This window comes from Rosa chinensis, chromosome 6 (genome assembly GCF_002994745.2).
Source record: "Rosa chinensis cultivar Old Blush chromosome 6, RchiOBHm-V2, whole genome shotgun sequence".
Taxonomy (NCBI): domain Eukaryota; kingdom Viridiplantae; phylum Streptophyta; class Magnoliopsida; order Rosales; family Rosaceae; genus Rosa; species Rosa chinensis.
In genome coordinates, this window is record NC_037093.1 from 59804828 (window position 1) to 59831766 (window position 26939).

The 26939-nt window shown below is 39.3% G+C and overlaps 2 protein-coding genes across 2 annotated transcripts; both read right to left on the minus strand.

Moving 5' to 3' along the window:
* Nucleotides 1-633: 633 nt before the first annotated feature.
* On the minus strand, nt 634-2533 carry LOC112171693 (putative UPF0481 protein At3g02645). The gene is made up of 3 exons (XM_040507560.1): nt 2454-2533; nt 1766-2040; nt 634-1403 (listed from the first exon to the last, which is right to left on the minus strand). Exons 2-3 carry the CDS (start codon nt 1814-1816, stop codon nt 735-737), a joined length of 720 nt encoding a protein of 239 aa, XP_040363494.1. The 5' UTR covers nt 1817-2040; nt 2454-2533; the 3' UTR covers nt 634-734.
* A 15458-nt stretch (nt 2534-17991) lies between these two features.
* LOC112171694 lies at nt 17992-18837 on the minus strand. The gene has a single exon (XM_024308838.1). It carries the CDS (start codon nt 18835-18837, stop codon nt 17992-17994), a length of 846 nt encoding a protein of 281 aa, XP_024164606.1.
* Nucleotides 18838-26939: the final 8102 nt, after the last annotated feature.

Sequence of the window (26939 nt, forward strand, 5' to 3'; positions counted from 1 at the left end):
TATAATGTATTTGAGAGAGATTGATGAGAGAGATGTGTTCTTATTATTGAGAATAGGAGCCCTATATATAGGGATTACAAAGTGCTAGTTCTAATGTTACAAGGAATACCAATCCGTGTAGGATTGGGAAATCTAGAACCTTCTCTCCTATTGCTACTCCTAGTTTGATAAGGCACACTAAATCGATATTCCTTCAACAACAGCAATATTTTTTAATACATCACTGAGACATTGCATAGAGATGATTAGCTATCACATTAAGAGTAAAAGCAACGATTATTATGGGAAATGATCGAGACGCATGAAAAAGACAGACATTTGCATGAGCAATCAGCCCACCCATAAGTAAGAAACAGAGAATTAGTCTTTTTATATTCTTTAGACAAATAAAAGCAAATATCATCCACAAACATCAAATTGATATGCATTTGTAAGTGGAAGATGCTTTCTTTTAGTATCAATAATAGAATATGTGCCCCAAGTGACAACACCTCAACTGGTATCAATATTATTACGTTGGAGCAGGTCTATTATTTACATCTGAGAATAACTATGTGACAGGCATCGATGCATAGTAAACATAATAATATATTACATCTATAAAGTTTATATTCCATGAAGGGAAATGAGTAATAAGAGCACACAAACAAAGCAATCACTGTTAGTTATCTTACATCAGTACATGAACAACAAATCTGAAGTGCATAAACATCAAACTTGATCAGAAATACAATCTACAAAGACATTATAGAGCACACTGTTTGAATAAAAGTGAGCACAACGAGAATAGCCGCTACAACAATAGACAGTCCAGCCCATGGAGTACTAAAATAGTCCTGTTTCAAGCTTGCCTTCCACTTGTGCCAGGGGACTCTGTAGTATGCATTCAGATCCTCACAGAGATCAGTAAAATAGAAGTTTCTACTGAACAGAATAGGCCCCAAGTCAAGGGAGTTGATATAACTTGCCGCTGCTTCACTATCCGGTAGCTTAGATTCAAGGATTCCACTCTTAACAAGCAAGTCCACATCCTTGGAACTGTCAACCAGGAGGTCAATGATGAACACATAATCGTTGAAGTAGTGATCATGGAGCTCACACTGCTCGTAGGCAATGAGATTCCGAAAGAAAATTTCTGTTGACCCGCGAATTCTCAAGTGTGGAATTTGCAGGACCCCATTCTCAAATTTTATGTCAAATATGTTTTTGTCATTGACATTCTCAAACTTAACTCCGGACTGGTATAATTCTGTTGCACTCGGTATGGTTAAAGTCTTGAGTCTCTTCTTCTTGGGAAGCTCTAAAGGTCGATGACATGTGAGGACAAAATCAACAAAATGTTTTGTTCCTTCATGCTTGATTTTCTCCTTCATTTCTTCAAATGGCCTTATGTATACCCTATTCTGCAAGAACCGGTGGGTTTGCTCAGAGATAGAAAGCACCGTAGTATGTTGCAGAGGAATGGTATTACTGGCAAGGGCTAAGGAATAAAGATACTCAAGAATGAAGAATGGGATCTGATTTTCAAGCAATAACATGTCATATGTTATGTCCCTTAGCATCCATGGTTTTCCGAATAAACGGTCAACCTTTTCCTCTTGCAGTGTTGGTAAGAAAACCTCAGCAGGAGCTCAAAGGTGAAAATGGAATCTACAAGAACCATTTCCACAAGCTCAGTTTCATTGTATTCAATTTTTACTGCATAACAAGCACGGATTTTTGTTTCCCACTTTTTCAAGGTATTCAAACATTCCTCCATGCTTACCTTGGTCCGTTCCAGAAAGTCCTTCACATACCATATTTTGTGATCTTCCATGGCTTCTAAGCCTTCTCCACCATGGTGAAGCTGGCCTATTGAGACCACCTGAGGTGTGTATGCCTTCTCATTCACATCACGTAGTCTCTTTGGAACCCTGTAGATACAACATTGGGGGGGGGGGGAGGGGAGAGTGGAGACACCTCTTCCAACTTATGTTTCAGATTTTTTGGCTGTAGCTCTGCCATATCCAAATTAGTTTTAGTATGTATGATTCGCACAGCCTGCAAGCAATTTAGCCATAAAAAATAAACAAAGTAGAAGTCACTCGATTTCTATGTGTTCTGTATCATGTAGCTATATGATGATTACTAATTGAAAGTCTGTTCACGAGTCCTGATCATGCAAATGAGCAATAACAAACTCAAATTGCAGATGGTAACCCCAAAGAAAACTACAATGAGTATAGACTTCTAGTTGAGTACAATCTGTCACAAAAACATTACTTAACAGTTACCAGAAGACATTCAGAGAAAACAAATGGTTCACATTGTTTGCGAAAGTTCAGATGAAATGTAATACAAACTAGAAACAACCGAGCACAAGCAATGCAGAATCTATGCACCTTCAAGAAGTAAATTTAAAAGCACTGAGCATATAGGAAGTAAAAAGGAGCAAAGGAAATGAGTGTTTGTACCTGCTATAGCTAAGCAAACTAGTTACGCTTCACTCCCGAGTGGTATATGAAACACTTCTTTGTCTGCTTTCAACTGCAACATAATAGGAAGTTTATAAAGTACAATTGCACCAGCAACAGCAAGTCACTAAGTCGAGTCTTTTTCCTTTTTCCTGTTTCAATCTTCTTTCACTTTTGCCTTTTTCTAGCTCTTTCCATGTTTTTGGTTGTTGTAATGTGAAATACTGAAATTATTATCATGGCATTCCCACCACCTCAATTACAACAGTTACAGAGTTGATGTTAATTTGTTCCACGTATCATTGGTATGAATAACGTTGTGAGACACCAGCAACTATTCATGTACTATAAACGTATTATTAATATATTATAACAATCATTGCATAAAGTAAATGATAAACAAGCATATTAATAGTAAAAGCAACGATTATGTTCTCCCATGTCCCATGAGGTAGGGTATAAGCAGTCACCTCCATACACAATTGATCAACAGACCAAACACTCTTCTTTATCTTTAGACAACATGTAATACACGAGCAAACTTTCTTAATTCAGTAGCATATGCTCTCACGGGTCTCCACCTAGTAATTTTGCTCTGCTTTGCCTTTAATTAGTTGTTCCGTCTCTACCTGTTTTCTTCTTCTTTTTCCTTTTTTTTTTTTTTTTTAAAAAGAATTTTTTGTCCATTTACCCTATTTCTAGGAATTTTTTTCCCACTTACTCCACTAAGTTTTTTTAATTCCCCCTTACCCAAAATAATCTAAGCAAGTCTTTCATAATATCCCATTAAGTTTTTGTTTTTGTTTTTTTTTAAGACCATTTTACCCTCACCCTTTTGTTACTTAGAGAGAGAGAGAAAATAGAAGAAAGAGAAACCATAAGAGACTTCCCCGGAGCCCCGTCACCGGCCACATCATTCCGGTCACCGGCCGCCGGATTCAGGTCACCGACCACAGGAATCCTGTCACCGACCGCCGGAATCTGGTCACCGATGGTCGCCTACTGGACTTTTCTGAAAACTTCGCCGGAGGTCCCCAAAGAGGTCGTCGGAAAGGTTTATTGCCCCAATAGACGTCTATTGCTCCTCATTGCCCCCCAATAGAACTTTCGGTAGTCGGAATGAGAACTAATCTTCCTAAAATTAGACAAATAAAACTTTGATTAAAGAAAAAAAATGAAAAGATTATATCAATTTAAAAATGTCTATTGCCCTTCAATAAACGTCTATTGCACCCAATAAACATTCAAAACTGTAAAAGTAAAATTGAGATGGAATTTTTTGTCTACTCATTTCATTTCATAGCCCCTTTATATAGGGAGAGAATGACAATGGAAAGATCAATTACAATGATGATATTAAATGCTAATTGGTTCGTAATCCTTGCTGATTGATGGTAATTGCTAATTTCTTGATTCCCTCTCCGTCAATCACTTTGATGAAGGCACATAATGTGTTTTTCCTTTAACACTCCCCCTTGTGCCAAGTCAAAGACGAAATGGTGCATGAATTGTTGCCTCACTAAAAACCTTGCCAAGTAACAATAAAAACCCTGTGGGACAAAAAATACACCTTGGTCGAAGGAAAAGAGCACAATGCACCTTTTACATTTGAGTATGACATGTGTGTGTTAGACTCCCATTGACGTCTACACCTCCCCCTGATACTTACATTAATCAGGGGAGCTTGGAAAGTCTTCGCATTCCTATGCTTTTCACATGTTTCTCAAATATGGCCTTAGGCAATGATTTGGTGAACAAATCTGCCACATTCTCCTCAGACATTATTTGATTCACTTGAATCTTAAGGAGGGCCTATTGTTGCTGATTGTAGAAAAACTTTGGTGATATGTGTTTTGTATTATCACCCTTGATATATCCTACCTTTATCTGTTCGATGCAGGCTGCATTATCTTCATAAATGCAAGTAGGCTCTTCAATGGTAGAACTCAAACCACTAGTCCCTCGAATATGTGTGATGATAGCTCTTAACCATACACACTCACGAACCGCCTCATGTAGAGCGATGATCTATGAGTGGTTCGAGGAGGTGGCCACAAGGGTTTGCTTGGTTGATCTCCAAGATATCGTCGTGTTCCCAATGGTAAATACATAATCAGTTTGGGAACGACCTTTATGTGGGTCAGAGAGGTACCCAGCATCAGCAAAATCAACCAAAACGTCATTTGGCGTTTCGGTGTAGTGAGTGGCGCTTTCGCCATCAATATTTCCTTTAGGGATTGCAGTTCCATCTGCGGTCCCTCTTGTCTCTCTGTAGGGAAAGAACAGTCCCAAGTCAATGGTTCCTTTTAGGTATCAGAAAATGTTCTTGATACCATTCTAGTGACGATGCATTGGCGCTGAGCTAAATCTAGCTAACAAGTTCACTGAGAATGCAATGTCTGGTCGAGTACATTAGGCTAAGTACAATAATGCGCGTATTGCACTTAGATAGGGAATTTTAGCTCCCAACACCTCTTCGTCATCTTCCTTTGGACAAAATGGATCTTTCCTTGCATCCAAACTTCGACCGATCAGGGGAGTGCTAGCAGGATGCGCTTTATCCATGTTAAATCGCTTGAGCATCTTTTGGACATACGCAAACCGGTGGATTAGTATTCCACAAACTCGGTGTTCTAGTTCAAGGCCTAGACAAAATCGAGTTTTCCCAAGATCCTTCATCTCAAATTCGGATTTCAAGTAGCTCGTGGTTTCTCTTATTTCATCAAGAGTACCTATTATGTTCATATCATCGACATATACTGCTACAATTGCAAATCTGGAACTCGTTTTCTCTATGAATGCCAGGGGCATAATTCATCGTTCTTATATCCCTTCCCAATCAAGTAGTCACTTAGACGAGTATACCACATCCTCCCGGATTGTTTCAATCCGTAAAGTGAGCGTTTCAACCTAATTGCAAACGCACTCCGTGGTTTAGAGTCACTTGACTTGGGTAATGTAAGGCCATCAGGCACTTTCATATATATATATATATATATATATATATATATATCTGAATCTAGATCCCCATAGAGATATGCAGTCACCACATCCATGAGCTGCATTTCCAATCCTTAGGAAACTGCTAGGCTAACTAAGTAGCGGAACGTTATAACATCCATGACGGGAGAGTATGTCTTCTCGTAGTCAATTCCAGGGCGTTGTGAGAAACCTTGCGCCACAAGGCGAGCCTTGTACCTCAGGACTTCATTCTCTCATTACGCTTTTTGACAAAGACCCATTTATGTCCTACTGGCTTTACACTTGGTGGGGTCAGCACTACCGGACCAAATACCTATCTCTTTGTCAAAGAATCTAATTCTGCCTGGATTGCTTCTTTCCATTTAGGTCAATCTGCTCTTTGTTGACATTCTGCAACAGAGCGTGGTTCGATATCATCGTGCTCTATGATTTCTTGAGCAATAGTGTATACAAATACATCATCAATATTAATGTGTATGGAAGATCTTTCTATCAACTCATACGCACTCTCATAATCCATTGAGATTTCTTTGTTCTCTGGTATCATTTCAAACATCGGAGTGTCCTCCAATATTGATTCATGGACATAACTATAATCAGAGACAATCTCATGAGAGGGATTCTCTACATTGATGATTAATGGATCGGTTTGTGCCTTACTCGCCCTTTTCTTCCTTGGGTGAGTGTCAATCGAACCAAGTGGCCTCCCCCTCTTCCTTTGAAGAGCCACGGCCTCAACCACACCTCCACTAAGTGAGGTTGTAGTGCCTCTATCTGCTGCACCGTGCTCCTTGTTGGGGACTTCTAATCTTGCAGGCACATTTGCAGCTGGTATATGTGATCTCGTCACTTTTGCGATATCAGTAAACGCATCAGGCATCGAATCTGCTATGTTCTGAAAATCGATTATTCTTTTCACTTCACTTTCACATTGGAAGTGCGGGGATCAAAATGAGACAGAGTGGGGACAAACCACGACAATTCCTGTCGTTCTCTTGGAAAATCCTTTTTCCTATCTCCCCCTAACGACGGGAAGACTGTCTCATCAAAGTGACAATCCGTAAATCTAGCGGTAAAAAGATCGTCTATCAAGGGTTCCAAATAGCGGATAATCGTTAGAGATTCGTCTCCAACATAAATACTTAATCGTCTTTGATGACCCATTTTAGTGCGTTGTGGGGGTGCAATAGGCACATATACTGCGCAACCAAATATGCGTAAGTGTGAAACGTTAGGCTCATATCCAGTTACCAACTGGTACGCAGAAAATGGTTGGCTAGCAGTGGGTCTGAAACAAATGAGTAAAGCTGCATGCAATATTGCATAACCCCATGCAGATATAGGCAGGTTGGTGCGCATAACCAATGCCCTAGCCACCATCTGTAACCTTTTGATGGTGGCTTCTGCGAGACCATTTTGTGTAAGCACATGGGGTACATGATGCTCTACATTGATCCTAATAGACATGTAATAATCATCAAATGCTTTTGATGTAAACTCTCCAGCGTTATCAAGCCTTATAGACTTGATAGGGTGATCAGGGTGGTGAGCCCTTAAGTGTGTAATATGTGCTACGAGTTTTGCAAATGCAGCATTTCTTGTCGACAATAAAACGACATGTGACCAGCGTGTCGAGGCATCCACCAGAACCATAAAGTACTTGAATGGTCCACATTCTAGATGGATAGGTCCACAAATATCTCCTTGTATCCTTTGTAAGAATGGAATATTTTGTTTTGTATCTTTAGCATAGGAAGGTCTCGATCCTGTTTTTGCTAAAGAGCAGGCTTTGCAAAATGAGTGATGTGCCTTTGAAATAGTCAATGAGGCATAATGGGAGGGAGGTAGTACTTCTGGTACTTCAGAAGGTAATGGCTACATTTGAGCAATACTAGGACCGACACCTTTCAGTGTGGCGGATTTTTCTCCCATTTTATTTTTCACTCGAAAGAAGGGATGTCAGTGTGAGTTCTTTAAAATACGGATCATCATGTCACTACTGGGGTGCCCTAGGCGGTCATGCCAAAGCCTGTATGAGTCAGTGTCCCACATTTCATTGTTGGTGACAACATATGATTCAATGATCCGAATCGTAGTGAGGTACAGTCCACTAGATTGACTCATAAGTTTCTCTAAAATGCGTTTCCTTCCACATTCATTAGAGGTAATATAAAGGTATTCAGTTCCATTCTCACAGTGTGTTTCTACATGATAACCGTTGGCACGAATATCTTTGAAACTTAACAAGGTTCGATTAGCTCTTGGTGCATATAGAGCGTCTATGACTTTAAATGTTGTGCCATTAGGCAGCAAAAATTTGGCAGTTCTTCGCCCTTTTATTACTTGTGATGATCCAATCATCGTAGTCACAGAGGAATTATAGGCTATTAATTCAATAAATAATTGTCTATTCCTTAATATGATGTGGGTAGTCCCACTATCAACTAAGCACTCAAGTTCTCCTCGATTCATTCCTACAAATAAATGGGAGGTATTATTAATTTTGAAAATATAACTCATATTCTTTAGAGCATGTCTATTTTAGTAGAATGATAACTTTGTTTTTTTTTTATTCTAATAATTTTTCTGTAGATGTATTGCTTTACATCTTTAGAGTGCTTTTTCGAACCATGTGAATATGTGTAGTACATAAAAATCGAATAAATTCAATGCTTCAGAATAAAATCCAAAATTTATTAATAAGCCAACGATAATCAAATCAAGGTCTTGTTCAGAAATCTAATTCATCAAACTATTATTGAAATAAACTTTAAGACTACGTAATAGTCTAATTAAAAATGAGGCATTATGCCTTCACAACTGTTTTTGGAAAATAAAATAAATAAAGCAGATCAGTCAAAATCTGAAGCATCCATTGACTGAGCAAGTTCCTTATTGCCATTAAAGTCTGCAATTGTGAGGTTGACGTCTGGGTCATGGCCTCCTTCTTCCATATAGTGAGCCTCTTGTTCTTTAGACTCCTTATATCTCTTATAATTGGCTTCTACTCTGTTGCTTGCTTGGCAGTTCTTGTACCATTGCCCCATGACTCCACACCTATAGCATGGTTCATTGCTAACTCTACCATGTTTGACTGAAGGGTTCTTAGGTGCCCTTTGCACCCTATTTCCATGACCACTAGGGCCAACACCACCATCTCTGCGCCATACATTAAGAGGGCCTCCACGGCCCATACCATGACCCCCGCGTCCCTTGCCACGTGGTGCATTGTTGCCACGTGGGTAGAGATCAGCACGTCCAACCCCCTTTGCATTGGGGTTCTTTCCACCTTTGACTTTGCCATAATTAGCCTCTGGAATTTTCTTTGTCCCAACAGGCCTGGCATTGTTGCTCAAAAGAACCTCATTATGCCTCTCAGCCACTTGCAGTGGGTTGATCAACTTATTGAAAGTTGTGATTCTTATGTTATCATACTCCAGCCTATACTGGTTCGCTAGTATAATTGCTGAAGTAGGAAAAGTGGAAAGAGTTTTCTGGATCATATCATCTTCTATGAGTTCCTTTCCACAAAAATTTAGGCGTGCCTTTAGGCGCAACATGTCCTTATGTTGAAGTCATTGACCTTTTTGTAGTCAAGCAAACGGATTTTGATATGGCTAAAATAGCCTCACAATTTAACCCTGCAAAATGTAGTTGTCAGTATAGGATAAGCAGGGATCGTTCAGTCCGGGGATTGTAGGGTACACCTATACTAAAAGGTCAATTAACAAATAAAAGAATAAAATGGGGGGTTTTGAAATTTGGTTCTAATCTACTTAAAATAAAAACAAAACAAATAAAATTATATACAATGATCGACTTCCGTAACCTAGACCACTACCACTCGGAAATTATTAAGTGTAAAAACAGAAAATTCATTTCAACATGCAACAAAAACGTGCCCATCTTAAATGCTAGATAAGAGCCCAAATGAAAAGCTGTCACGGTCCAATCCATTAGTCATTGCAATTAACACGTAATTTGCATAATCATTTAATCATTAAAGCATGATTTTTACCACTCTTTAGAACTAATTACTACTTGTTTAACTCAGCGTCTTAACAAATAATAATTACTCTTGGCAAATTAAGCAAACACACATGAATACTCAGCGTGATTCTAGCATGCAAACTTATTAACCTAACTCTGAAAATTACCTAAACACATAAAAGGGCACAAGATTATAACATGCATCATAAAAGAATTCTTGAAATTAACTCAATAATAAACTGAAAATCTCAAAAATATTAATAAAAATATTCTGAAAATCTCATGTCTCCAATTACACAACTCACAAATCCAAACACACAAAACCGAAACAATAATTATAAGTAGAGTCATAGTTACACTTTTGAAACTTTCCTCAGCGGCTTAGCAACAAGATGATGAACTCGTCTCTGCTATGGTGGTGGAGCGTCCTTGACTCAGCGCCTAAGAACTCGTAGATTGATGGAAGGATAGTGGTCACGGTCTTGTATGTGATGGAGGTTTGAGAAGTGAATTGGGGCTATGGAATAATTTTTAGCTAGGAACTGATCTTGGTCAGGAAGTGATGCTCTTGGTGTTGAGAATGTCTGCTATTTATAGTGGAATTCTCCTATCTTATGATGTAATCATGGCCATTCGTCTAGAGGTGATTTCTCCTCCAAATTTCCTTGATTTTCTCTTGACAAAGTCATGAATTTTCTGATCTCTTTTCCCCTTAATAGCTCATTGTATATGCCTTGAATAGTGACAAGATACATCCCTTATTCCTCTCCTTTGAATTGCACTAATTTCTTCCAAGAATTGTGCACACAATAAACTCCTACAATCAAGAAAAATCAGAATTTAATTAGAGTTTATAATCAATAAGAAATAAGATAATTAGGAATAAATATTGATTAAAAACAATCCATTTTATCTCCTCAAATTCTTCCTGATTAATTCTTCAATTTTTCTTGATTTCATCACTCAAGAGTTTTTAATGGGATGGACTCTCTTTAAAACAAGAAAATCAGAAATTGGAAAGTTTAAAAGAAGAAAGTTTCCAAAAACAAAATAGGAAATATTTCCTAAAATGAAAGAGGAAAGTTTCTAAAATAACTCATCCTTCATTTACATTCATTTATGCTCTTTTTTACCTCTTTTCACCATTTTCTACCATGAAGTAGCTAAAAACATAAACTATATTATAATTATTAATTTTAAGAGAATAACTTAGCCAAATGAGGAAAAATATATATTTAAAACGTCACACTTTGTGCTCCTATCAGATTTCATTCCATTGAACGGTCAGTTCTGGGAGCAAGGTGTCATGAATGTTCCCAAAACGTCCCTTAAGGGCATCTCACAGTTCTTTGGGTATCTTCAACTGAAGGTATTCCCAGCGTAAGCTAGGATCAATATGTCGCCTTAGAAATATTAAGGCATTTGCTTTCACCTTATCAGATGGTCCATCGTCTTTGGGGTCAGTGGGAGTTTTGATGGTGGCAGTGTAGTCTTTTGCCACAAAGGCAGTTTCTACATCGGAAACCCAACGGTGGTACTCAAGTCCTTCTGAGTCCAAAATGTCAAATTTAGGTCGAGTTGGATCAGCCATCTACATAAACAAGAGAGAAGAAATAAATTACGCAGTCATAAAAACATCCACGTTAATTATTTTCCAAAACATATGAATTAGATTTTAAGACCAAGATTTGTAATGGTCACATTTTTTTATGCTATGTGAAAATGCTTTATCACGGTAAGTGTGTATAATGCGCATGAAGTTTCATTATCATGGAAAAATGGAATTTATATGTTGCATTACAAAAATAACTATAACACATTTAATAATAAATAAAACATAGCATATATAAAAATAAATCACATGGCATGCTCAAATTGCACAAATATATAGCAAAATATATGCTACATATGTCATGCATAAAAATAAAATAAAACATAATATAAACTATAAAGACATGCTAAGGAATAATTATATAAGCGTAAATAAAATCAACCATGCTCAAAATTTCATGATAAAAACATAAACAATAAAATATAGAGCATGCTTAAATTTCTACGAATAATAAAACATATATAAAATAACAAGGCATATTTAAAAATCAATATTATCTAACTAAACATGCTCAATAGCAAATTATAATAAAAGCATTAACAATAAAGTATAAAGCATGCTTAAAAAAAATAGAAAACATAAAATTCACATGCTTGGTTAAAATCATAAAATAAAATAAAGAAAACATACTTGATTTCGAGAAAATAAAACGATCCTAACGCAAGCGCGTGTTGATGCAGGCGTGCTTAGCGATGTTTTTTTTGGGCTTGAGAAAAACTGGGCTGCTTCCTCTTTCTTTTCAGTAGTGGGTAATGGCCTTGTGTTTCTTTTCTTTGTTTTTTGTTTTTTTTTTCTTGGCCTGGAGGGCCTGTTTCTTTTTTTTCTTTCTTGGCCGGGGAGGGCCTGTTTCTTTTTTTTTTGGGCGGGCACTTTACTTTGGGCCGGTTCCTTCTCTCTTTTTTTCGCGTCTTCTTCCTCCTTCTGGTTTGCAGGTGCATCTTTTTTTCTTTTCTTTTTTGTGGGCTGCGAGGGTTCGTCGGGGCTGGGCAATCGCTCGGGCTATGCTGCGGTGAGGTGAGGCCGACCAGTGTGTGGGGAGGAGGCCGAAAGAAGGATCTGTGTGTTCTAAGCGAGGAGGCTACTGCAGGCGGGATCTGTGCAGGCTGGAGGTTGGAGCCGCGCGCAGGTGAGATGCTGCTGGGCTCGGTGGTGAGGTTAGGCAGCTAGGCTACTGGAGGCCGATGATGTGTTGCAGGCCCATGTATTGCAAGCGGCAAGGCTGGGAAGGCAGTGGGCTAGGATGCAGGCTGCTGCAACATGCAAGGAAGGATTTTTTTTTATTTTTTTTTTTGTGGTGGCGGCAGAAAGGGAAAAAAAAATGCTTCTAGGGTTTTGGTTTTTTTTTCTTCTTGGCTATTGGCTCTGAGCGTGCTGATAACGTGTAAAAGTAAAATTGAGATGGAATTTTTTGTCTACTCATTTCATTTCATAGCCCCTTTATAGGGAGAGAATTACAACGGAAAGATCAATTACAATGATGATATTAAATGCTAATTGGTTCGTAATCCTTGCTGATTGATGGTAATTGCTAATTCCTTGATTCCCCCTTCATCAATCACTTTGACGAAGGCACATAACATGTTTTTCCTTTAACAAATTTTTTCTTTCCTTCTGTCCAATTATTTAAAAAAAAAAATGATCTGGGCACCCATGTCCTCTTTCCCTTCTTTTTGGTAGGGCTGCACACAGATTGGGTTGGATCAGTTTTGACTTTAAACCGTCTCTATACTAAAGTGAACGGTTTAAGCATTTTAGACAACCGGTCATTAAAAAAAATAAGCTTAACCTAATCCAATTAAAGATGGTTTGATTTGGTCGGTTAGGCGGTTTAACCTATATTATATTAACATACTATTTATGAAGAAAAAAATTCTAGTAAAATTCAATCTAAATAATAAAAATTATATTAAATAAGCATAATCTAAATTTAAAATACAATAATCAAATCTAAAAACCAAAATCTAGAATAGATTCACGCAACGGGTGTAAATCACCATGCTTATAACCCCTCGAATACGAAATTGAAGGTTTCTAGCTTAGGAATTAGAGGAGGTCAAGCCTCTAACTCCGTCCTAGACATGCTCAAAATACACACCCTAGAGTTGACTAGGCTCCTAGACATGCATTTTAACCCAACAATAATTGAAATAAGCATTCATCATATGAAAATTGCATCATTACATTAAATTAAACATCTTTTACACAAGATTTGGGCTAGAACCCACAACCCTAGCCCCCAACAACAAAACTACTCACTACCCATCACCAAACTAACATAAAAATACATAATTTAAAGAGGAAAAAGTGAAGAGAAGCAATGAGTAACAAGAACAAGCCACAAATTGCTATAGTGCAATTATGGCTAGCCTTGATTTATGGCTCCCTACTTTTACCCAAATTTGATCTGATGAAGCTTTTGATGCTTGGGCTTCCCTTTGAATCTTGTGAAATTGATGATAATTAGTGGTGGAGTAGTGAAGAAATTATAGAAAATGGGTTGGTGGTGGTGAGTTTCGGTGGGAAGAAGAAGAGATGAATATGGGGTGGTTGGTTCGATGTTAGAGGAAGGGTAAAGGAATGAGTGCGGCGGAATTGTGTCTCTTCAGAATGGGGTGCGCTGCGGCCTATATATATGGAGAGAGAGGAGAGAATGGGTTAATTGAAGTGGGTGGCTGTTTGAAAAGGAAGAGACGGATGAGAAATGGATGTATGGGATTTAAGAGAAATGGATGGTGAGGGTGACATGTGTGGCTAGGATTGAAAGGAGAAAAGAAAGGATTTTTTTTTCTTTTCTTTTCTTCCATGTGATGGGCTGCTAGCCTTCCCCAATTAAACATTAATCAAATCAATGTTTAATTGATTGATGGATTAAATTCTCTTTACTACCCTGTACTTTTAAGGGTTCGTCAATTCAGTCCCTGCACTTTTAAATTAATTAGAAAAGTCCTCGCACTCTCCAATTTCATCAAATCGATCCATTCCGTCACTATTCCGTCGATTTTCTATGTTAAGGTGCTGACGCGGCACATTTTCACAGGGAAATTCCCAAAATACCCCTACTCAAAGCCTCTTCCTGCATAAGCATGCTTCACTCTCTCTCCCACTTCTTCTTCCCCAAACCCTCTTTCCCTCTCTCTCTCTCTCTCTCTCCTCCCCACCCAAAAAAATGGAAGAGAAAAAGAAGACCCATCTCTTCTTTTCTATCACCTTCACTCTTCTCCTCTCCTTCTCCGTCGCCCTTGACCACCAGACCCTCCTCCTCTCCCCCTTCCCCTCCGCCCCTACTCTCCCCCAACCCGAATCCTTCTCCGCCACCTCCGAACCCGACCCAGATTCCATCGCCCTCTAACTCCACCACCTCGATGCCCTCTCCTCCAACCAAACCATCTCCCAGCTCTTCCACCTCTGCCTCCACTGCGACGCCCTCCACTTCACCTCCCTCACCTCTCCCTCAACCGCATCGGCATCGGCACTCCCTCCTAATTACCTCTACATGGTCCTCGACACCGGCTCCGACGTCATTTGGCTCCAGTGCTCCCCCTGCAAACGCTGCTACTTGGACTCTAGGAGGCTGGATGATGGAGTCGGGGCAGGACCAGAAGCTGCAGTTGTTGATCCGAGCGAAGTTGGGGTCGTGGTGGGAGAATTCGGCGGCGATTTCGGAGGGGGTGATGAGGGAGAGTTTGGATCGCTGTTGAGGGAGGAGGTTGTGGTCGGGATGGTCACCGATGGTGTTGAGGACAGAGTGGGTCTGGGCGACGTCGGAGACTGCTCGGGTCATTGCGGCGAAGACTTTGGGGTCGGAGAAGTGGGGCATCTGGCTGAGGAGGATGAGCATGGTTGCTGGGGTATGATCAACTAGGGCTGGCCACATTTGTGTGTGAGTTTGTGTATATACTAAACAAAATGATGAGCCAAATTTCTTGTTTTGTGTTTTGCTTACTAAATGGTTCATTCTGGGCTTGTTTTCTGAGTTTCTGGTCATGTGTATTTTAGGTTAATGGTGTTCAAAGCACAGAGTCCTCTCATTGATTGTTGGGGGTTTTGTCTTTGTGAGTTGCTCTTGATTTCAGTACTCTTGCTTGGATGAGTTCATATTTGGAGTCTTTGATGTGTTTTGGTATGCATTTGATTTTAGTATGACCTTCCAAGTGAGCTACTAGTGGGGATCGATCTTGGGAAGTTGGTTGAGAATTGAACAAGGGAAGGACGGAGAAGAAGGAGAGTTTGTGTTTATATTTGTATGGGTATTTTGGGAATTTCCCTATGAAAAAGTGTCACGTCAGCACCTTAACGGAGAAAATTGACGGAATAATGACGAAATGGATCGATTTGATGAAATTGGAGAGTGCGAGGACTTTTCTGATTAAATTAAAAGTGCAAGGACTGAACTGACAAACCCTTAAAAGTACAGGGTAGTAAGCAGAATTTAATCATTGATTGATGATGCTGCCATCCACTCAATTTATCCTTCTTTTTTTTTTTTGAATTATTTTTTTCTTCTTCCTTTTCTCTCTCTCATCCATTTCTAACTCCTTGTATTTTCAAGCACTTGCACCCAAAATTATGCATAATTGCATTCCACTCTTTCTTGACTTTGACCGTGGTTGATCATGTCAACAATTTTGTCTTTTTGTCAGTAATTCCAATTGCCGCCATTTTCACACGACTTCTTCCGAAATCCACAACTCCACTTATTTCCTACAAACAAATAAAATTGGATTAGTTACATAATAATTAACTTGAGGATTAACTTATTTATAGTGTTTTAGATATAATTACATGCATATAAAGGCATGTAATCACACCCCCACACTTGAACTTTGCTTGTCCTCAAGCAAATTAAATGAAATATAATCCGAAAATCTAATTACTCATAAACATAAAGATAGTGTAGTATTTGCTTTTCCGACCATAACCCTCGGAGAACTAATTATGCATATGACCATGAAGTAGATGTAATCACAACATAAGATTTTTGAATTTGTAAGGCAATTAAAATGCACATGTGAGAAATGCTCAAGTATATGCATGTGATATCCATACATTAAATCAATCCACCATAATCAAATAGGCACATAGAAGACCTGATATAACTCACTAAACTCACAAAGGTTCACTAAATATTACCGCTCAAGTGTTTAGGGGTTACATGTATTTCACTCAAAAACAATTTCACAACACGCGCCGCCATATGCTTGCTCTTCGATCTCATCTCCGCTAGATAGCTCACAACTTTCAAGATCAAGAGGTCTTTTATTTGGTTGTAATGGGGCTAAGGGTAAGTGGCTAATAGAAATGAAGAATAAGGAAAGACAAAGTCTATGGAAATTGGTGAAGCAATTCTCTCTTGTAGAGATATATGACATTTGCTTTCGAATGCTAAGTCACTCACTCTAAAACCCAATATACAACCCACACTATACTATACTATGTAATACTTTTTTTTTTTTTTTACCCAACTTTCTTTTTTTCTTTTTTTTCCTTTCTTTTTCTACTTTTCTTTTCCTTGAACTTTCTTTCTATTTTCACAAACTTTTTTATTTATTTATTTATTATTTTTTATTTATTTTACAAATCACTCACCCCCACACTTATTCTTTTGTAACTTCACACTTTTGACTTTTTTCTTTCTTTGGAAGTACTCAAACATAAAGTCATTCTCTCGAATTGCTTTACCAACTACCACGGAAGGGTAGGATAAAAGTGTTTAGGGTAGGTCAGAATTTGTGGTGCAAATGAATAAAAAGGCTAAATATATATAAATAGGCTCAAAGTGGCAATCTAGTGGTAAATATTTTTGGGCACATGCTTCTTCGGCCATGGTGGTATTAACCTAATTGCCTCAATCCTTTCTATCCCGTCGCAAGCTAAAAGTAGCCTCGAGAGATCTCAAGCAAGTTCTAGATATGCAATGTCATAAAATTGTATACACATGAAGAAAAAGTGAATTAATAATGCATACACTATAGATATTAGGCTCAAAAACTCACAAATAAGGCATGCAAGTTAATCGAATAATCTATATGCTTCTCTAACTATGATGAACCAACCTAATTTTAGGCTATGTGCACACATATAGTCAAGCATAGATCACATATACACTCCATTACAAGACAAATTCAAAGTCCTAGATCATGCTCAATCTATTCACAATCACAATAAGTTAAGTCCATGGCTCGTCATTGGAGTTGGAAAGGGCATTAACCACTAAAATATAATTACAAACAGCTAATCTATTTTTTTCATAGGCGCCCGAGCCCTCACCCCCACACTTAAAACCAACATTGTCCTCAATGTTGTAAAGTGAGCTCGAAAGCTAAATTCGTGTCGGAGTTAGGCATGAGAGCGAAGTCCGGGCGAAAGCACAAAAATCAACTACGAAAATAAAAATCTAAGGGCTGAGTAAAGTTATGGAAAACCCCCTTTGTCGACACCTCAATTGCTCACGACCTTTGGAGAAGACCAATATGAGACACCAACCTCAAGGCACAAGGCCTTGACTTCCTTTACGTATGCTCCATAATAGCTCTAGGTGCTCATGAAAAGATCAACTCCATTGAGAAATGTGTAGTGTCCAAGAGCAATGCATCACAAATAGCCCATCAAGTAATAAGGACAAGGGTCCTCCATTAAGCTCGTGGTCTTCATCCCATCAACTCACAACCCAAAATCATCCTCCATGACCTCCACACAAGAATTGTAGCTCAAAATATCTCCCTATTCTCCACACTCCAAGCACCTCCCAACCTCCCAAAAAGATGGCTAAATAGCCTTATTGATGCAAAATGAACAAGAAAGAACATCACAAGTAATGCTAGAGTTGCCTTCCTAGCGAGCGCTTTGTTTAAGGACTTCATTGCCGGTCCATATGTCATGGCTGAGTCAAGGGACATCTTGGAGGGTGACCTCCTCCTCTTGAGTGTCAAATGTGGTGTCCAAGTAAGGTTTCAATCAATGCCCCTTTACCTTGAAGGGCTCCCCACCATGAAGATTCTTGATTGTGATAGCACCATGAGGAAAAACTTCAACTACCTCAAAAGGGCCGCTCCACCTAGATCTCAACTTTCCAGAAAATAACTTGAGCCTAGAATTGTATAGGAGAACCTTTTGCTTGGGAAGAAATGCTTTCTTCACCAATTTCCGATCATGTATCACCTTGGTCTTCTCCTTAAACAATTTGGCACTCTCATATGCCTCTTCCCGGATCTCCTCCAACTCACAAAGATTAAGTTTCCGCTTCTCACCACTTGCTTCCAAGTCAAAATTCAAAAATTTGATAGCCCATATAGCTTTGTGCTCAAGCTTGACCGGAAGGTGACAATTCTTTCCATAGCACAAGCGGAAAGGAGACATGCCAATAGGGGTCTTATATGCAATCTGATAGGCCCATAAACCATCATCAAGCTTAATAGCCCAATCTTTCCTAGAAGAGTTGACTGTCTTTTCCAAAATTCTCTTAATCTCCCTATTTGACACCTCTACTTGACCGGAAGTCTGTGGGTGGTAAGGTGTGGCAACCTTATGCTTGACCCCATATTTCCTCAATGAGGCATTAAAAGTCCGGTTGATAAAATGTGTGCCGCCATCACTAATAATAATCCTATGAGTCCCGAATTGAGAGAATATATGCTCTTTCAAGAACTTGGTGACTGCCTTAGAATCATTCTTCCTTGTGGCCTTGGCTTCAACCCACTTCGAAACATAATCAACCGCAACTATGATATATTCGTTCCCATGAGACTTCAGAAAGGGTCCTATAAAGTCCATGCCCCAACAATCAAAAATTTCAACCTCCATAATATTAGTGAGAGGCATTTGGGCCTTGGAGGAAATATTCCCGGTCTTTTGACATCTATCACATTGAAGCACGAAAGAATGACAATCTCGAAACAAAGTAGGCCAAAAGAAACCGGACTGAACGATCTTGAAAGCTGTCCTCCTCCCACCAAAATGACCTCCACACAAAGATGAGTGACACAATGAAATAATCTCTGGGGCCTCCCATTGAGGAATACATCGTCTAATCACCTGGTCCTTACCCACCTTCCACATGTACGGGTCATCCCAAATATATGATCGAGCATCTCTAAGAAACTTCTTTCTGGCCTATGCATCATAGTTATCCAGAATAAAGGTAACATTGCTAGCCCAATAATTCACAAAGTCCGCAAACCAAGGCATCTCAGTGTCAACACGGAATAAGTACTCATCGGAAAAATGCTCAATCAATGGTATATCAGAAGAGTCTCCGCCATGCTCAAGTCTAGACAAATGATATGCAACAAGGTTCTCTCTACCTGGCTTATCCTTGATTTCTATATCAAACTCCTGGAGTAATAGCACCCAACGAATCAAACGAGGTTTGGCATCCTTCTTGCTCAACAAATATCTCAATGCCGCATGATCCGTGTGAACAATCACCTTACTCCCAAGAAGAAAACTCTGAAACTTCTCCAATGCAAAAATAATAGCAAGAAGCTCCTTCTCTGTAGTAGTGTAATGGACTTGAGCATCATTCAAAGTCTGAGAAGCATAATATATCACATGGAGTGCTCGCTCAATCCTTTGACCCAAAATAGCACCCATAGCAAAATCTGAAGCATCGCACATCAATTCAAATGGTCTAGTCCAATCAGGTGCAATCATGATAGGTGCATGAGTCAACTTCTCCTTAAGTAGCTCAAAAGCCTGTAAATACTCCGAAGTGAACTCAAATGGCACATCCTTGCCTAGCAAGTCACACAATGGCTTGGTGATCTTAGAGAAATCTGGAATAAAGCATCGGTAAAAGCCAGCGTGCCCAAGGAAACTCCTAACTCCTTTCACATTCTTCGGTGGTGGTAAACTAGAAATCAACTCAATTTTCGCCTTATCCACCTCAATGCCACGTGATGATACTACATGCCCTAACACAATACCCTCTTCCACCATAAAGTGGCACTTCTCCCAATTGAGGACCAAATTGGTCTCCTCACACCGTTTTAGAACAAGGGTCAAGTGTCGAAGACAATCATCAAAAGTATCTCCATGAATCGAGAAATCATCCATAAAAATCTCCATAAAGCGCTCAGTCATGTCATGGAACAATGCCATCATACACCTCTGAAAAGTAGCAGGTGCATTGCAAAGTCCAAAAGGCATCCTTCTATATGCAAAAGTACCAAACGGGCATGTGAAAGTAGTCTTCTCCTGGTCTTCCTTAGCAATAGCAATCTGATTATACCCCGAATATCCATCTAGGAAACAATAGTGACTATGACCTGCTAGTCTCTCCAACATGTAATCAATGAAAGGTAGTGGAAAATGATCCTTCCTTGTCGCTCCATTAAGCTTCCTATAATCAATACAAACCCTCCATCCATTCTGAACTCGCTGTGGCACATCTTCACCCTTCTCATTCTGCACTACTGTAATTCCTCCCTTTTTGGGGACAACCTGAACTGGTGAAACCCATGTCGAATCAGAAATCGGGAAAATAACTCCAACATCTAGAAGCTTAATAATCTCCTTCTTCACTACCTCCATCATGGGACGATTCAACCTCCTCTGAGCCTCTCGTGCGGGCTTACACCCCTCCTCCAAGTAAATGTGATGCTGACACTTGGATGGACTAATGCCTTTGATATCGACAATGGTCCAACCAATAGCTCTCTTACGCTCACTTAACACCCTCAGAAGCTTATCTTCCTCAAGTTTACTCAACTTCGATGAGATAATCACAGGTAATGTACTCCCCTCTCCTAGAAATTCATACCTCAAAGTCGAAGGTAAAGTCTTTAGCACCAAATCTGGTGGGGTCTCATATGATGGAATAGGTGGTGTACTAGAGGGTGGCAAAGGTAAAACTGGCGGAACACGTCTAGGCAAGTATGGTGTCAATGCCTCTAAGTGTGCAATAGCCTCAACATGCTCCTTACTCTCAAATTCAGTTCCACCTTGAGCAATACAAGTCTCCTTGTAATCTGTCGATGAATGCTCAATAAAGTTCTTCCCAACAATATCATCCATAACATCAATCCGGAAGCACTCATCAAGATGATATAATGGGCTCCTCATAACATCAAAAGTCTGAAACCCAATAGTAGTGTCAAATACTGTCATGGTGAGTAAATCCTTCTTAACGTCAATCTTCACCCTGGCAGTCGCCATAAATGCTCTACCAAAAATGATAGGTAACTCATCATCATCATCCTCATAAGGAGGGTCCATGTCAAGTACAACAAAATCGGTCGGCACATAGAGCTCATCTACCTTGACAAGAACGTCCTCCACCACTTCACGAGGGTACTTAATACTCCTATTCGCCATCTTAAGCTTAATCTTTAGAGGCTTGATCGACTCCAATGACAAAGTCTTGTACGCATCATAGGGCATTAGGTTGATGCTAACCCCCAAATCTAATAATGCTCGATCAAAGCTTCGCGACCCAATGGTACAAGGAATAGTTAAAGACTCGGGGTCACTAAGCTTAGGAGGCAACCTCCTTTGAAGTACGGCCGACACATGCTCACTTAAGTACACATCCTCATTCTCCACAAACTTCCTCTTATTAGTGCACATGTCCTTCAAGCACTTTGCATAGGCCGGAACTTGCTTGATGGCATCAAGTAATGGGATATTGATGTTAACGGACTTGAATAGCTCAATGAGCTCTTGCTTTTGTATCTCCTTCCGATTCTTTTGATCTTGAGCTCTCTTACCTTGTGGATATGGAAGTCTAGGCTCCGATGGAGTCAAATCAAGAGGTGGACAAAAAGTGAGACTCCCCCTTGAACCCCTAAGGGTGGTAACCGTCCCACTAGGGTTCTTAGCCCTCAAGGCCTCGCCTAGTGTAGAATGGATCAGTCCACTCCTATCCCTAGAATCCAAAGGTATATGAGAATAGTCTTCCTCCTTATTACTTCCCCCTTGATGTTGTTCCCGATGATCACTAGATGATGAAATAGGCGGTGAACCATTAGAACTCAAATTTGAAAATGTAGCCCAACTAGTAGAATGATCCCTAGAGGTGTTTTCGGCCAAGCTAGGATCCGTAGCCTTCACGGCCTCACCTTGCTTAGTAGGGCCGAAACCTTCCTCATCCCTAGAACTTAATCTTGAAGTCGAACCATGTGTATCAGTAGAAGTAGATGAAGTAGCTTCCGCCTTATTCATCCCCCCTTGATGAAGATCCCTAGGTGATGATAAAAGAGTAGTGGGGCCAAAATGCACATGCTTAGGCGGTTGATTACACGCATTTCTATGCATGTAATTGTATCTAAAGCACTAGAAATAAGCTAATCCTTAAGTCAATTATGATGTAATTAATCAATTTTTATTTATTGTGTAGGAAATAAGCGGAATTGAGGAAATCAAGATAAAAATGTGGGAAATCATGCAAATCGGAGTATTTCGACAAAAGGACGAAAAATATCGAAGCAGTCAACTGTGGTCAGCGCCGACAAAGAAAAGAAAAGAAAATGAGAAGGAAAGAAAAAAATATATATAATAAAAAGAAGAAGATAGTATCAATTAATCATCGGTTTGTTGAGAAATAAGTGTAGTTTGCTGTATCATCAAGAAGAACTAAATTGTGAAGATTTGTGAGTCTCTTTCGGGTTCTTTTACAATTCTGTGTTGCATTGCATTATGGATAACAATACTGTGTTACAAAATTGTCTGCTGTCCAATTTCTACAATCTAATTACAGTTCGCCTAGATGACTCAAACTATGTATTATGGAAATTTCTGGTAGAGACAATGTTCTCAGGTTGTGGGCTCATTAGATATATTGATGGATCATTCCCTCGTCCACCACAATACATAGTTATAGAAGAAGGTGGGGTTACATCTGATATGACAAAGGAGTACAAGGATTGGGTGCAGAATGATTTTGCTGTTATGTCTGTTCTTACAGCTACTCTGTCTAGTGATGCTCTCTCCTTCATTGTTGGAAGTAAGACCTCTAGGGAAATTTGGTGTCAACTTAAGAAGAGATATGTTGATGATTCAGTGTATAACATAATGAATCTCAAGGCGTCCTTATACAGCATCCAAAAAGGCTCAGATTCTATTGATAAGTACTTACTTCGAGTCAAGTCAATTTGTGATCAGCTTGCTATGATGGAAGTTTATATGGCTGATGAAGACATAGTAGACTCAGTTCTTCATGGTTTGCCCTCAGAGTTTGCTACCATAAAAACTATAATAAGAATCAAAGCACTAAGCTCCTCTGTTTCGACGGAAGAATTAAGATCTCTTTTGTTGATTGCTGAAAGTGAGATTGAACAAACTATGAAGTCCATGCTTGAGAGGTTCAAGACTGAAATGATGGCACATGGTGATAGTTTCAGTAGGTATGCTCCTGCACCAACTCATGTTACAGATGCCAAATATGATGGTGGAATTCAAAACAACTTTGGAGCATTCGATTATGGTATTACTCAGCAGAGACACAACTTTCGGCAAAATGGAGGTCTCATGCAACAAAATTGCTTCCCACAACAAAATGGTAACTTCTCTCCAAATATGAACTATAGCTGCAATAACAATGCAGATTTTTCTCAGTCTGAAGGAGAAGGTTTTTCACAGCAAGGCAACTCTGTTTATTCATCCAATTTTTGTTCAAAGAATCAGAAAGAAGCTCTTGAAGCTACTCTTGAATCACCTGATGCCTCCATATGTGATGATGTTAAATTGGCTACTTGTGTTTCAAATGGTTGTGCTGAAGACAATGGTTCTGAAGTTGTTCCGGTTGATTCTGGAAAATTTAGTTTGGACAACATTAGTGTTATTGATTCTGGTTGGAAAGAAGAAAACTCAGAGACTGTTGTTGAATCCTTGGACGGAGATGCTGAGTTAGCAGAGTATGAGTGGTCTCGATATGATAGTTGTGATACTGAGCTTCTTGGGGAATCACAGAATTTAAACCCAGAAGTTATATTGGAGGTTGAAGTTTGTGAAGGAAAAGAAGAACAGACTTGTCTAGCTCAAGAAACTCAAAAGACTTCAAGCCAGGAAAGAGATCTTCAGATGCATAGTGATTTAGAATATGTATCTACTAAGAAGGTAGAGGTTTCCGGGAGCTGTTTGGAGCTAATAGATCTGGCATGTGACACTGAAGATGGATAATTGAGGGAATCAGATGTACCTTATTGGGAGGAGAATGATTTTGAAGAAATTGAAGCAGTTGATTGTGGTTCTGATACACGTGACACTAATGCTGCTGATCACTCTATATCAGGAAAAGTGGAATGCAAAGAAACTGAATATTGTGGGATAGAATCTAGGAACATTAACATGAAAGTGCAGGTTGGGCGAGGATTAAGCCAAGGTTTTGATATTTTGTGTGGAAAAGTTGAACATTGTGCAATTGGAAATGCTTTGAGACAATCTTCAGTGGGTTCAAAGACGAGAACTTCTGGAACTGACCGATTTCCTGGAGATATATGCACTACTTGGAACCAAGTTGGTGGTAAAATTCTTTGTCCAGAAGAGGGGACATATGCACTACTTGGAAGAGCTTCTTTTCTTGGAGGTTCAATGCGAATGATTGAAATCACAAATAATCTGAAATTTTTGCCTCTTATCATGCTAGTTCTTCTTATTTCAAAGGTTGTTGGTGATGCATTCAACGAAGGCTTGTATGAAGGCTTCCCTGTGATTGATCATTCTAGAAATGGTGCATTGGAAATATATGCCGTGATATTTAGTTTTTTGATACAAGTGAAACTTGCTCTGTTTTCAATGACTGGTGTGTGGTGCCAATTGAAGATGCAAGATCTAGTCCACTTAATTAGTTCTGGGCATTATGAAAAGGAAGTGAGCCGTTTTAATGCAATAGTGAAAATGAGGCACCAGGTCAATCATTTTTTATCTACATCAAGTCACAGCTATCACATGTATCATGCTGCAGGTTTTTATACTCAAGCATAGCATACGGTCAAAGATATGATGGATCTTACTCTTTCATCTGCTGCAATCTGATGCTGGTTCCCTCCCATCAGCTTGAGGGGGGCTGTTAAGGGTAAAAGGGGTAGATTACCCCAAGTCAAGTCAATATAGGATATCTTCTTGTAAACAAAAACAAAAAGTCATTTTTCATCAATATAGTGATGTACGAAACTCTCTCTTTTTCTGGTTTTTTCTCTCATCTTCTTCAAGCTTTCTTATAACTCTAACAATATATATATATATATATATATATAAAGGTTCCAGATGGACTTCAATTACCCAAATCAAGTGGCTCTAAACCACGGAGCGCGTTTTCAATAAGATTAAAACGCTCACTATATGGATTAAAACAATCCGGACGAATGTGGTTTAACCGTCTAAGTGACTACTTGATTGGGAAGGGATATATTAATAACAAAATATGCCCATGCGTGTTTATTAAAAGAACAAGTTCCGGATTTGCAATCGAAGCAGTATATGTTGATGACATGAACCTAATTGGAACTCTAGATGAGTTAAAGGAAACTACTACATATTTGAAATCCGAATTTGAGATGAAAGATCTTGGGAAAACACGGTTTTGTCTCAGTTTAGAACTCGAGCACCGTAGTTATGGGATTTTAATCCATCAGTCTGCATATACTCAGAAAATTCTCAAGCGCTTTAATGAAGATAAAGCAAAGCCTGTGAGTACTCCCATGATCGGTCGTAGTCTTGAGCCCGGAAAAAATCCGTTTCGTCCAAAGGATGAGGACGAAGAATCATTAGAGGCCAAAGTGCCCTATTTGAGTGCAATAGGTTCATTATTGTACTTAGCTCAATGCACAAGACCGGACATCTCCTTACCAGTGAACTTGTTAGCTCGACATAGCTCTGCGCCAACACGCCACCATTGGATTTGTGTAAAGACAATCTTTCGATACCTACGAGGTATGATTGATATGGGCCTATTTTATCCCTACAGAGAGAAAAGGAATGACAGAAATTTGGGATCGGACCCCATGAGGAAAAATGCCACCATCCAAGAGTTGGCTGCCGCCGCCGCCGTCCATGGTGGCCGGCATCCTCCTACTCCCCTCCATCAAAACGACAATGATATTTTGATGGGTTTTGCTGATGCAGGGTACCTCTCTGACCCTCACAAAGTTCGCTCCCAAACGAGTTATGTCTTTACCATGGGAAGCACTGCGATATCTTGGAGGTCTACAAAATAGACCTTTGCTACTACTTCATCAAATCATGCAGAAATTATTGCTCTACATGAAGCCGTGCGTGAATGTATATGGCTAAGGTCTGTAATTAGACATATTCGAGGAAATTGTTGTTTGAAGTCTACCACGGATAAACCTACATGCATTTATGAGGATAATGCAGCTTGTATTGAGCAAATGAAGTTAGGTTTCATCAAGGGTGACAACACCAAGCATATATCGCCTAAATTCTTTTACAATCAGCAACAACAATCGCTTCTAAAGATTGAAGTAAATCAAATCCGATCAGAGGATAATGTAGCAGACTTATTTACTAAGTCGTTACCTAAATCCACCTTCGAGAAACATATGAAGAGCATCGGATTGAGAAAGTTATCCGAACTCCCATGATTGTAGCAATCAGGGGGAGATATCAACATCAGGGGGAGTCATGATGTCTACATATTCGTTCCCGAAGAGTAGAGGACGTGTTGTACTCTTTTTCTCCTCCTCGAAGTAGTTTTTGTCCCACATGGTTTTTTCACTTGAGCAAGGTTTTTAACGAGGCAACGGATGAAGCGTCATCACCAAGTTTGAGCGGCACAAGAGGGAGTGTTGAAGGAAAATCGACTTAGTGTGCCTAATCAAACTAGGAGTGGTAATAGGAGAGAATGTTTTAGAATTCCTAATCCTAATCAGATTAGTTTTCCTTGTAACATTAGAACATGTACTTTGTAATCCCTATATATAGGGCTCCTATTCTCAATAATGAATCAC